Here is a 13,454-nt window from a genome sequence, read left to right as displayed (position 1 = left end):
CTCAAATACATAACAAATATAATGAAAATATGAAAAACCAAATGTTTTCCGATTCAACAAAAGTATAGGGCTTGAAATGACTGTTACTATATTGAGAAAGCATTTCAGTCACATTATAAAACAACTTATAAGATTTCACATTATAACTTTCACGTAACTAAAATAAATAATGATCCTACTTAGTGATACACGAGAAAATACGTCAAGTGGAGAGGATTCAAAATGATTCAGGGTGTATAAAAAGGGAAACACGCCTGCATAAGGGAAGTCAATACCACCTACTGAGAAGTGTGTAGGAAAGGCTTACATTTCCCAAGTCTAAATCGGGCCCTTGGTGACTCGTCTCAGTCCCTTAAGGTGCCACTTGGGACCCCTAGCCTGGTGTAGCAGGGACCGGTCTGGTTCAGAGGATCCCAACAGTAGCAGGTGTTAGAGAAGACTATCCTGGCTAAGGGCTGGATTCAATTAGTATTTCTGATTAAGCCAACATGCCGAGTTTATCGTGTAGGCAGTCTCTGCATACGTGGGAACATTGATTAAAATGTTTAAAAAAAAAAACTGCCATGAGGATTTAATCCTGCCCAAAATAAATGAAATGCCATTTGTCAAAAAAAAGGTTTTATTCAATAAATGCACGTTTGTTACATATAAGCCATGTACAGTATCAACGTAAACAAATGTAATAACGTGGAGAACATGCTATGAATCTGGAGACACTAAGTGTTGAACCAGAAACACACTTCAACTTTAGGTGAAGCTAGCAGACAAGAACCAAACACATTGATAGACCATTCATTCATCTAACACGCACCGAACACCACTCTGGTAGTACCTTCCTCAGAAAGCTGACCTCATATTTTCTTCTACACCTCATTGACACTTGGCATTCACTAAAGCCGGGAAACTCATTTCCATTTAGTATTGAAATAAAAAAAATGTTTAAAAAAAATCGAAACTTTAAACTGCAAGTAACACTTACAATTTTTAAAGATTTTGTAGAGACAGCGTTCTTCTGACAAGTCTATGTGATGAACATATCTCCTTTTCTCTCTATGTATTATCATATATATGTGTTGTGTTTGACATTTGTCTAGAGTACGACTAGAAAGACAACGTTTGTGAAGCTGTGAGTTCTTGGTTTTGGTATAGTTGTCACGCTCAGGGGGACTCTGTATAATCCAGCCGTGCGACAGTGTGGTGAGCATGATGTCAGTGTTCTGTGTGGCTGAACTGCGGCTCTGACTCATGTCTGGTAGATGTGGTCAGTCCTCTTCAGGGCCAGATTTTGTCTCAGGCTCCCTAAACATCTTACTGAGGTGTTTCACTAACCCCTCCAGCTCAGGGTTTCCCCCCAGATCAGTGATAAGGCGGTATGCCTCGACCTCCAGCCCTCTCAGGGTCTCTCTGGTGTAGGCGAAGGAGCCCGCCTTCTCCAGGTAGTCCACACAGTACCTCTTAATGTCCACGTTCTCCGTCCTCTGTCTCAGGATGTTCTGAACCTGAGTGCTCTCTGGACGGGACCAGATGGCATGGATGGTGGGGAAGGAGAACTTACCCTCGGTCAGATCCTCACAGAAGGACTTGTTCTCACTGTACTCTGTTGAGTTCAGGTTGGCGTAGTCGTCTCTGATCTGGAAGAAGAGTCCTAACGTATCCAGGAGAGGCTAGAGGGGTCAAAAGTCAAAATCAAATGAAAACGCTTTTCAGAAGGTTTTTAACCATTTTTTTATAAAGCAATGTCACAAAGTGATATCCCACCTATCCTTAACTATTTTTAACAGATATCCCACCTATCCTTAACTAGTTTTAACAGATATCCCACCTATCCTTAACTAGTTTTAACAGATATCCCTCCTATCCTTAACTAGTTTCAACAGATATCCCACCTATCCTTAACTAGTTTCAACAGATATCCCTAACTAGTTTCAACAGATATCCCACCTATCCTTAACTAGTTTTAACAGATATCCCTAACTAGTTTCAACAGATATCCCACCTATCCTTAACTAGTTTCAACAGATATCCCTAACTAGTTTCAACAGATATCCCACCTATCCTTAACTAGTTTCAACAGATATCCCTAACTAGTTTCAACAGATATCCCACCTATCCTTAACTAGTTTCAACAGATATCCCTAACTAGTTTCAACAGATATCCACCTATCCCTAACTAGTTTCAACAGATATCCCACCTATCCTTAACTAGTTTCAACAGATATCCCACCTATCCTTAACTAGTTTCAACAGATATCCCTAGTTTCCTATCCCACCTATCCTTAACTAGTTTCAACAGATATTATCCTAACTAGTTTCAACAGATATCCCACCTATCCCTAACTAGTTTCAACAGATATCCCACCTATCCTTAACTAGTTTCAACAGATATCCCCTATCCTTAACTAGTTTCAACAGATATCCCTCCTATCCCTAACTAGTTTCAACAGATATCCCACCTATCCTTAACTAGTTTCAACAGATATCCCTAACTAGTTTCAACAGATATCCTATCCTTAACTAGTTTTAACAGATATTTCCAGATATCCCTAACTAGTTTCTATCCTAACTAGTTTCAACAGATATCCCTAACTAGTTTCAACAGATATCCCACCTATCCTTAACTAGTTTCAACAGATATCCCTAACTAGTTTCAACAGATATCCCACCTATCCTTAACTAGTTTCAACAGATATCCCTAACTAGTTTCAACAGATATCCCACCTATCCTAACTAGTTTCAACAGATATCCCTAACTAGTTTCAACAGATATCCTATCCTAACTAGTTTCAACAGATATCCCACCTATCCTTAACTAGTTTCAAGATATCAGATATCCCCTAACTAGTTTCAACAGATATCCCACCTATCCTAACTAGTTTCAACAGATATCCTAACTAGTTTCAACAGATATCCCACATATCCTAACTAGTTTCAACAGATATCCCTAACCAACAGATATCCCACCTAAACTAGTTTCCCTAACTAGTTTCAACAGATATCCCTAACTAGTTTCAACAGATATCCCACCTATCCCTAGTTTCAACAGATATCCCTAGTTTCAACAGATATCCCACCTATCCCTAACTAGTTTCAACAGATATCCCACCTATCCCTAACTAGTTTCAACAGATATCCCTAACTAGTTTCAGATATCCCACCTATCCCTAACTAGTTTCAACAGATATCCCTAACTAGTTTCAGATATCCCACCTATCCCTAACTAGTTTCAACAGATATCCCTAACTAGTTTCAACAGATATCCCACCTATCCCTAACTAGTTTCAACAGATATCCCACCTATCCCTAACTAGTTTCAACAGATATCCCGCCTAAAAACACCAAGAAACAAAGATGCAAACCCCTATAGGAACCACCAGGCTCCGAGGAGTGGGTCTGTCAATCCAATATACACGGGAAAGAGCACACAGTTTAACTGCATTACAAAGCCGTCCTCTCATCAATTTGCTATAAAAAAGTAAAATAAAATGTGTGACTTGCTTCAGCTGTCCGAAACAGAATATATATATATTTTAAATCGTAGCCAAATAAGTTTAGAAGATGAAGTTGCAGCATTAACAGCAATATAGAAAATAAATATGCAGGAAATAAAATTAGAATAAAATAGTCAATATAATAAAATGTACCTTAAGGTCTCGTTTCCAGCCAGAGAACAGCTGCATGAGCCCCACGGCCAGGCCAAACAGACCCCCCGTCTTCTGGAGGACCATGGTACGGTACTGGCTCTCTGTGGGACAGGTGTAGGTGTCCCTCCAGTGGATGTCTAGGCCCTGGCCGCGATGCAGCTCCAACAGCTGTCTGGTGAACACATGCACTGCCTCGGGGTGATCCAGGGTTAGCACCTAATAAAACCAACAACACATGGGTTATAACGCTGTCTGGTGAACACGCTGATCAAAAATCAACCAATCACTGACTCTCACCTTCTCCAGTCCCAGGAAGTAGACGTAGTTGGCAGAGTTGATAACAGAGGGGACTCCATAGATGCTGTGGGCGACAGGGAAACCTCTCCTCAGTGTAGAACTGTCCTCAATGTCATCGATCAGGAGACTGGCGTTGTGCAGCATCTCTGTCACTTGTATGATCACCTAGGAAAGAGGCATTTTCATTTGGTTTCTCACAGCTGTTTAAACATGAGGAATCCTACATTTTCATTTCATAGTTTGTTTTGTATATCCACTACCTGTCAGTAGTTTGGATAGAGCTACTCATTCAAGGGTTTTTCTTTATTTGACTATTTTCTACATTGTAGAATAATAGTGAAGACATCAAAACTATGAAATGACACATATGGAATCATGTAGTAACCAAAAAAGTGTTAAACAAATCTAAATATCTTTTAGATTCTTCAAAGTAGCCACCCTTTGCCTTGATGACAACTTGTTAATTAAAACATTTTAAAAAATCCTTGAATGAGTAGGTGTGCCCAAACTGTTGACTAGTTCTGTGTATACATCTTCCCCCAGAGGAACAGGACACAAGCGGAAAACAAAACCATCCTCTATGGTTGATAGCATCTCAAGAGGTGTTCCCGTCTGGTCTATTCATATCAAGATATTATACATACAACTTGACACATTGAGTTAATCACATTGTTTTATAAGAAAAACTTTTTTACATTAGCAGTTTTCAAAGTGCTTTACAGATACCCAGACAACAACAACGAGCAAGCAATGCAGAGGCACAGGAGCTAGGAAAAACTCTCGAGAAGTTGTAGTCAGTCACAGGTCAGAAGAGACTTTCCAGGCCTCCACCACAGAGTTACCGACTAGCCATGCTCAGAGTCCTGCTGTGCTACAGCTATTCTCCAGTAGGGGGAGCTACCTGACAAGGCTGCACTGTGTGAGAGGGAATGTAATTTGGAGAGAGATTGAGATTCACCGAGTAAGTAGTGTACTTCATAGGGTGCCATTTTGTACCTGCATAGCTGTCGGTGGACATAAAGTGCTCATCTTGTTAGATTTGTTGTTTAGGAACTTAGTCTGTTGAATATAATGTGTTTGTTAGAGAGGAATTTCATTTAAAACGGGGGAGGGGCGGGCAACGCCAGTCCTCGAGGGCCTGATTGGTAGAACACCTTTTCTCCATCCTGAGCAAACACAGCTTATTAATCGCATTGCATTTTTAACTGAAGATCATGATTAGGTGATTATTAGAGTCAGGTGTGTTAGCTGGGGCAAAACTGTCTCACCAATCAGGACCTCGAGGACTGGAAATGCGTCCCCCCCCCTCCCCCCCTCCCCGTTAGCCCAGAACCCGACATCTCTCTGCCACAGCCAGGGGGCGCACTGTCAGAAAACAGCTCCAGGCAGAGAATATATGTGTCATGTCTCTCTGCCACAGCCAGGGGCCGCACTGTCGGAAAACAGCTCCAGGCAGAGAATAGATGTGTCATGTCTCTCTGCCACAGCCAGGGGGCGCACTGTCAAAAAACCACTCCAGGCAGAAAGAGAAAGTGTCTGTATAATGCCTGGTTTTTCATTAACCCTAACCTCAGTCCTCCTAGGCCCAGTCCTCCTAGGCCCAGTCCTCCTAGGCCTAACCTCAGTCCTCCTAGGCCTAACCCCAGTCCTCCTAGCCCCAGTCCTCCTAGCCCCAGTCCCCCTAACCCCAGTCCCCCTAACCCCAGTCCTCCTAACCTCAGTCCTCCTAACCTCAGTCCTCCCTAACCTCAGTCCTCCTAACCTCAGTCCTCCTAACCTCAGTCCTCCTAACCTCAGTCCTCCTAACCTCAGTCCTCCTAACCTCAGTCCTCCTAACCTCAGTCCTCCTAACCTCAGTCCTCCTAACCTCAGTCCTCCTAACCTCAGTCCTCCTAGCCCTAACCTCAGTCCTCCTAACCTCAGTCCTCCTAGCCCTAACCTCAGTCCTCCTCCCTAACCTCAGTCCTCCTAGCCCTAACCTCAGTCCTCCTAACCTCAGTCCTCCTAGCCCTAACCTCAGTCCTCCTAGCCCTAACCTCAGTCCTCCTAGCCTAACCTCAGTCCTCCTAGCCCTAACCTCAGTCCTCCTAGCCTAACCTCAGTCCTCCTAGCCCTAACCTCAGTCCTCCTAGCCCTAACCTCAGTCCCCCTAACCCCAGTCCTCCTAGCCCTAACCCCAGTCCTCCTAGCCCTAACCCAGTCCTCCTAGCCCTAACCTCAGTCCTCCTAGCCCTAACCTCAGTCCTCCTAGCCCTAACCTCAGTCCTCCTAGCCCTAACCTCAGTCCTCCTAGCCCTAACCTCAGTCCTCCTAGCCCTAACCTCAGTCCTCCTAGCCCTAACCTCAGTCCTCCTAGCCCTAACCTCAGTCCTCCTAGCCCTAACCTCAGTCCTCCTAGCCCTAACCTCAGTCCTCCTAGCCCTAACCTCAGTCCCCCTAACCCCAGTCCTCCTAGCCCTAACCTCAGTCCCCCTAACCCCAGTCCTCCTAGCCCTAACCCCAGTCCTCCTATCCCTAACCCCAGTCCACCTAGCCCTAACCCCAGTCCACCTAGCCCTAACCCCAGTCCACCTAGCCCTAACCCCAGTCCTCCTAGCCCTAACCTCAGTCCCCCTAGCCCCAGTCCCCCTAGCCCCAGTCCTCCTAGCCCTAACCCCAGTCCTCCGAGCCCTAACCTCAGTCCTCCGAGCCCTAACCTCAGTCCTCCGAGCCCTAACCTCAGTCCTCCGAGCCCTAACCTCAGTCCTCCGAGCCCTAACCTCAGTCCTCCGAGCCCTAACCTCAGTCCTCCGAGCCCTAACCTCAGTCCTCCGAGCCCTAACCTCAGTCCTCCTAGCCCTAACCTCAGTCCTCCTAGCCCTAACCTCAGTCCTCCTAGCCCTAACCTCAGTCCTCCTAACCTGGTGCGTACAATTTTTTTATGAGGTCTTGCCTGATGTCAAGCAAAGAGGCAATGAGCTTGAAGGTAGGCCTTGAAATACATCTACAGGTACACCTCCAATTGACTCAAATTATGTTAATTAGCCTATCAGAAGCTTGTAAAGCATGACATTTTCTGGAATTTTCCAAGCTGTTTGAAGGCACAGTCAACTTAGTGTATGTAAACTTCTGACCCACTGGAATTGTGATACAGTGAATTTTATGTGAAATAATCTTTCTGTAAACAATTGTTGGAAAAATTACCTGTGTCCTGCACAAAGTAGATGTCCTAACCGACTTGCTAAAACTATAGTTTGTTAACAAGAAGTTTGTGGAGTGGTTGAAAAACAAGTTTTAATGACTCCAACCTAAGTGTATGTTAACTAGTTTTAATGACTCCAACCTAAGTGTATGTTAACTAGTTGTAATGACTCCAACCTAAGTGGATGTAAACTAGTTTTAATGACTCCAACCTAAGTGTATGTAAACTAGTTTTAATGACTCCAACCTAAGTGGATGTAAACTAGTTTTAATGACTCCAACCTAAGTGTATGTAAACTAGTTGTAATGACTCCAACCTCAGTGTATGTTAACTCTTTTAATGACTCCAACCTGTGGATGTAAACTAGTTTTAATGAAACCTAAGGGGATATAAACTAGTTTTAATGACTCACAACCCAGTGGATGTAAACAAGTTTTAATGACTCCAACCTAAATGTAAACTGTTTTAATGACTCCAACCAAGTGTCCAGTTTTAATGACTCCAACCTACACTGGCCTGTAAACTAGTTTTAATGACTCCAACCTAAGTGTATGTAAACTAGTTTTAATGACTCCAACATCAGTGTATGTAATCTTCTGACTTCGACTGTATATAGGGAATAAGGGGCTATTTAGAACACAGCCCAGGACAGCTCTGCATAAATCTGCTGCTCCAGCCAGTGTCCATCTGTCTGCCACACCCCTACACTGGCCTCAGTACTAGTCTACAGAGCTCCCCTGACCCCAACACTACTAGTCTACAGAACTCTCCTGACCCCTACACTACTAGTCTACAGAGCTCTCCTGACCCCTACACTACAGAGCTCTCCTGACCCCTACACTACTAGTCTACAGAGCTCTCCTGACCCCTACACTACAGAGCTCTCCTGACCCCTACACTACAGAGCTCTCCTGACCCCTACACTACAGAGCTCTCCTGACCCCTACACTACAGAGCTCTCCTGACCCCTACACTACAGAGCTCTCCTGACCCCTACACTACAGAGCTCTCCTGACCCCTACACTACAGAGCTCTCCTGACCCCTACACTACAGAGCTCCCCCTGACCCCTACACTACAGAGCTCCCCTGACCCCTACACTACAGAGCTCCCCTGACCCCTACACTACTAGCCTACAGAGCTCCCCTGACTCACTGTATACCCACAGACCACTAGACAGAGCAAGAGGCAACTACTGTACTAATTACTAGCTGCAGTTCCCAGACAGGGCCACAGTACAGAGAACCTCAAGTCAGTCAAAATGGTATTGCCAGCTCTAGGCTGGAGGCTGCTAGAGAGGCTGTAGCTGGTCAAGGGGTTTCAGGAGTCAGACATCTACAGATGGAAGCTCTGGAACATAGAAATAGTAACATGTAAAGAGGTGTGTGTTTCCTGATGGAGAATAAATAAACAGCCGGACAGATGAGAGACATGGGTGAACCAGTCACTGGCTGGCTGTATCTGTGCTGTTTCCATGGTGTTGAGGCGACTGACTACAGTGCCTGACAGACCGCTTGTTAATGATGGCGGCAAGCACACTCAGTCTGTTGGCCGGGTTCAGGGAGAGTTTACTGCCAAATAAACCACGCTGCCGCACAGAGATGAAGAGAGAGGGGGAGATGAAGCAGAGAGCGAGCGCAGAGAGAGAGAGGAGAGAGAGAAAAGGAGAGCGAGCGGAGAGAGAGAGAAAGGAGAGCGAGCTGAGAGAGAGAGAGAAAGGAGAGCGAGCTGAGAGAGAGAGAGAAAGGAGAGCGAGCAGAGAGAGAGAGAGAAAGGAGAGTGAGCTGAGAGAGAGAGAAAGAGAAAGGAGAGCGAGCTGAGAGAGAGAAAGGAGAGCGAGCTGAGAGAGAGAGAAAAGGAGAGCGAGCTGAAGAGAGAGAAAGGAGAGGAGAGCGAGCGGAGAGAGAGAGAGGAGAGGAGAGCGAGCTGAGAGAGAGAGAAAGAGAAAGGAGAGCGAGCGGAGAGAGAGAGAAAGGAGAGCGAGCTGAGAGAGAGAGAAAGGAGAAAGGAGCTGAGAGAGAGAGAAAGAGAAAGGAGAGCGAGCAGAGAGAGAGAGAAATGAGAGCGAGCTGAGAGAGAGAGAGAAGAGCGAGGAGAGCGAGAGAAGAGAAAGGAGAGCGAGAGAAAGGAGAGGAGAGCGAGAGAAGGAGAGCGAGAGAAAGGAGAGCGAGAGAAAGGAGAGCGAGCTGAGAGAGAGAGAGAAAGGAGAGCGAGCGGAGAGAGAGAGAGAGAGAAAGGAGAGCGAGCTGAGAGAGAGAGAAAGGAAAGAGAGCGAGAGAAAGGAAAGGAGAGCGAGCAGAGAGAGAAAGGAGAGCGAGCAGAGAGAGAGAGAAAGAGAAAGGAGAGCGAGCTGAGAGAGAGAGAGAGAAAGGAGAGCGAGAGAAAGGAAAGGAGCGAGCAGAGAGAGAAAGGAGAGTGGAGCAGAGAGAGAGAGAAAGGAGAGCGAGCTGAGAGAGAGAGAAGAGAGAAAAGGAGAGCGAGCGAGAGAGAGAGAAAGGAGAGCGAGCAGAGAAAGGAGAAAGAGAGAGAGAGAGAAAGGAGAGCGAGCTGAGAGCGAGAGAGAGAAAGGAGAGCGAGCTGAGAGAGAGAAAGGAGAGCGAGCTGAGAGAGAGAGAGAAAGGAGAGCGAGCTGAGAGAGAGAGAGAGAGAGAAAGGAGAGCGAGCTGAGAGAGAGAGAAAGGAGAGCGAGCTGAGAGAGAGAAAGGAGAGCGAGAGAGAGAGAGAAAGGAGAGTGAGCGGAGAGAGAGAAAGAGAAAGGAGAGCGAGCGGAGAGAGAGAAAGGAGAGAGAGAGAAAGGAGAGCGAGCGGAGAGCGAGAGAGAGAAAGGAGAGCGCGCAGAGAGGAGAGTGAGAATTCAATTGAAATTGAATTGATAGGGAGGAGAGCTGTGTAATCGCTGTGCTGTGACACAATAACAGATAGTGTATGAAGACAACATGTCACCCGTTGTTTAGGGAGCTCTTTGTACACGCACACTGAATCTGGTCACATGTTCTGCATTTAAAAATGGAGGCTGCCAACATGCCAGTCAAACAGAACAAATGTCTCTTCATTTGGCATCTCGTATAAATACACCGTTAATTTTCTTTTACTGCTGTTCTTTAATTACTTGTTACTTTTCCGTATTTTTTGAAACTGCACTGTCGGTTAGGGGCTCGTAAATAAGCATTTCCCTGTGAGGTCTACTACACCTGTTGTATTCAGCATTTCACTGTGAGGTCTACTACACCTGTTGTATTCAGCATTTCACTGTGAGGCCTACTACACCTGTTGTATTCAGCATTTCACTGTGAGGCCTACTACACCTGTTGTATTCAGCATTTCACTGTAAGGTCTACTACACCTGTTGTATTCAGCATTTCACTGTGAGGTCTACTACACCTGTTGTATTCAGCATTTCACTGTGAGGTCTACTACACCTGTTGTATTCAGCATTTCACTGTGAGGTCTACTACACCTGTTGTATTCAGCATTTCACTGTGAGGTCTACTACACCTGTTGTATTCAGCATTTCTGGTTGTATTCGGCGCATGTGACTAATAACATTTGATTTGATGAGGTTCTCCCATTCTTGGCACACCTGTATTTGGGGAGTTCCTCCCATTCTTCTCTGCAGATCCTCTCAAGCTCTGCCAGGTTGGATGGGGAGCATTGCTGCACAGCTATTTTCAGGTCTCTCCAATCAGGTTTAAGTCCGGGCTCTGGCTGGGCCACTCAGAGACTTGTCCCGAAGCCACTCTTGTGTTGTTGTCGTGGATGTGTGCTTATGGTCATTGTCCTGTTGGAAGGTGAACCTTCACCCCAGTTTGAGGGTCCTGAGAGCAGGTTCTCATCAAGGATATCTTTCCCTCGATCCTGACTAGTCTCCCAGTCCCTGCCCCTGAAAAACATCCCCACCGCAGGATTCTGTCACCACCATGCTTCACCGTAGGGATGGTGCCAGCTTTCCTCCAGACGTGCCGCTTGGCATTCAGGCCAAGGGTTTAATCTTGGTTTCATCAGACCAGAGAATCTTGTTCCTCATGGTCTGAGAGTCTTTAGGTGCCTTTTGGCAAACTCCAAGCAGGCGGTCCTGTGCCTTTTACTGAGGAGTGACTTCCATCTGGCCACTCTACCATAAAGGTCTGATTGGTGGAGTGCTGCAGAAATGTCTTGGTACCCTTCCCCAGATCTGTGCCGCGACACGATCCTGTCTCGGAGCTCTACGGACAATTCCTTCAACCTCATGGCTTGGTTTCTGCTCTGACATGCACTGTCAACTGTGGGACCTTATATAGACAGGTGTGTGCCTTTCCAAATCTTGTCCAATCAATTAAATTTACCACAGGTGGACTCCAATCAAGTTGTAGAAACATCAAGGATGACTAATGGAAACAGGATGCACCTGAGCTCAATTTTGAGTCTCATAGCAAAGGGTCTGAATACTTATGTAAATAAGGTATTTATTTATTTTTAAACAGTTTTTTAGACATTTTTGCAAATCTGTTTTCAGGTTTGTCATTATGGGATATTGTGTGTAAATTGCTGAGGATTTTTTTTAGAATTCAATCTTTTATAGAATAAGGCAAATTACCGTAACAAAATGTGGAAAAAGTGAAGCGGTCTGAATACTCTCCTAAGGCACCGTATCTAGATAGAGTTTGTTGTCATTACGTTATACCTGCTGCTGTACCGTCTCACGTCTCTCCGTGACCAGTGGCCCACTCGCATTGGCAGACATACTCAGGTGGTGCCAGATTTGTAAGTGATTGATACATAAAAAATAAAAATAAAAAAGTGTGCCTAAATGAATTACATGAACCAAAATGTAACTAATTTTCATGACTTTTACAGGCCTGTAACACAACATTTTCTAATTACATCAGTTTTTTCAGGATTTTCGTACAAACCCGTATTTACAGAGTATTTATAAAGCTGAATGTTAAAAAGGATGCAACCCAATTCCCTTAATAGTGAACTACCTTTGACCAGGTTCCCCATTTGGGGAATAGCCTCATTGAAACATTCCGGTCCTTACCTGAAGTTTGTCCTCGGGAACATTGAGCCAGTGGTTAAACGCCTGAGAGAGTTTAGTCCGTACTTGTTTTCCTGAAAAAGTCCAAAAGGAAAAGTTTGTTTAATTTTAAAAAAAATTTAAGACACAGAGTATGGAGTACTATGGACAAACAAAGACCACTGCCTTGCATCCCAAATGGAACCCTATTCTCGAATAGTGTTCAAAAGTAGTGCGCTACATAAGGAATAGGGGGCCATTTGTGACACAAATATGTTTCAAAGCTCAACAGGAAGCTAAAAAGTATTTCCCCACTTCTTTACTTTGAACAACCAGGACTGTATCCCAAATGGCACTCTATGCCCTATATTAGGGCACTACTATACCGTATATAAAACATGGACCTGGTCAAAAGTAGTGCACTATATGGGGAATAGTATTTTGGGACACATTCCAGAAAACATCCCATTGAATCTGGAGTATGATAAAAGCCTTCTACAGTAAAAACCAGGTGTACTAGAATATGAAAAACCTATCTATAAACCCAAATGGGTTTACTAGGAAAGATGAAAGGCATTTCTACAGTTATTGTCAGCTTTGTTTAGGAGAGAAGGTTCTGGAGGAGGTGTGAATACTACTGAATAATAATAATGAATAATGAATGAATAATACTAATGAATTGACACTCTCCTCGACCACTTATCGGTTTAAGGGTCACGGATGAGAGAGGACGGAGGAGATGAGACTTTTGCCCAATTGAGAATTTCCCCCATGTACTTCCTACCCATATAGGAACACATCACTGGAGCTGAGCTCCCTGCCGTCCAGGACCTGACACCGCCTGGTATAGAACAAGGCCCAACATTTTTTAATTGCCAGCGTAAACATGAAGGGGAGAGAGGACATCCCTGTCTTGTGCCCTTTTCTTAAGCAATTTTATCTGATAATGTATTATTTGCATATATTTTTGCTTTAGGACATTTATATAATATTTATTGCATGTATTATTTCAGCTGTAAAGTTGCAAGCGTCCAAAGTTTTGAATGTGAAAGGACATTCAAGTCTGTCAAAAGCCTGTTCAGCATCAACAGACATTACTGATACTTACAAAAACAAGATAAAAATATTTTTAATAAACCCAGTTTGACTGATATGTATCAAGTCTGGTAAAAACGTATTTCTTTAAACTTAAAGGGTCTGTAATCAGCAGGGGACTTCAGATTTTCCTGGTTTTAATATAACTGAAATAACTGTTTTAATATATGGCATATGGAAGTACTGAAATAAGTGACGTGTGAGTTGTCATTTGTGTAAATAGGGGCGGCACTACGTCCCAAAACTTC

The 13,454-nt window shown here is 44.4% G+C and overlaps 1 protein-coding gene across 3 annotated transcripts in view; it reads right to left on the bottom strand.

Moving 5' to 3' along the window:
* Positions 1 to 601: 601 nt before the first annotated feature.
* ggps1 (geranylgeranyl diphosphate synthase 1) overlaps positions 602 to 13,454 on the bottom strand; it is a 30,908-nt gene continuing 18,055 nt past the window's right edge. For all 3 annotated transcript variants that reach the window (XM_042305694.1, XM_042305693.1, XM_042305695.1), the window contains exons 3-6: positions 12,136 to 12,206; positions 3,939 to 4,103; positions 3,642 to 3,857; positions 602 to 1,664 (exon numbers count right to left, since the gene is read on the bottom strand). In XM_042305694.1, coding sequence (XP_042161628.1) covers positions 1,263 to 1,664; positions 3,642 to 3,857; positions 3,939 to 4,103; positions 12,136 to 12,206 — 854 coding nt within the window. In that variant the 3' untranslated portion in view covers positions 602 to 1,262. The remainder of the gene's footprint in view (positions 1,665 to 3,641; positions 3,858 to 3,938; positions 4,104 to 12,135; positions 12,207 to 13,454) is intronic.

This window comes from Oncorhynchus tshawytscha, linkage group LG24 (assembly GCF_018296145.1).
Source record: "Oncorhynchus tshawytscha isolate Ot180627B linkage group LG24, Otsh_v2.0, whole genome shotgun sequence".
Lineage (NCBI taxonomy): Eukaryota > Metazoa > Chordata > Actinopteri > Salmoniformes > Salmonidae > Oncorhynchus > Oncorhynchus tshawytscha.
The sequence above is the reverse complement of the archived record's forward strand: the minus strand, read 5'-3'. Positions and strand labels throughout refer to the sequence as shown.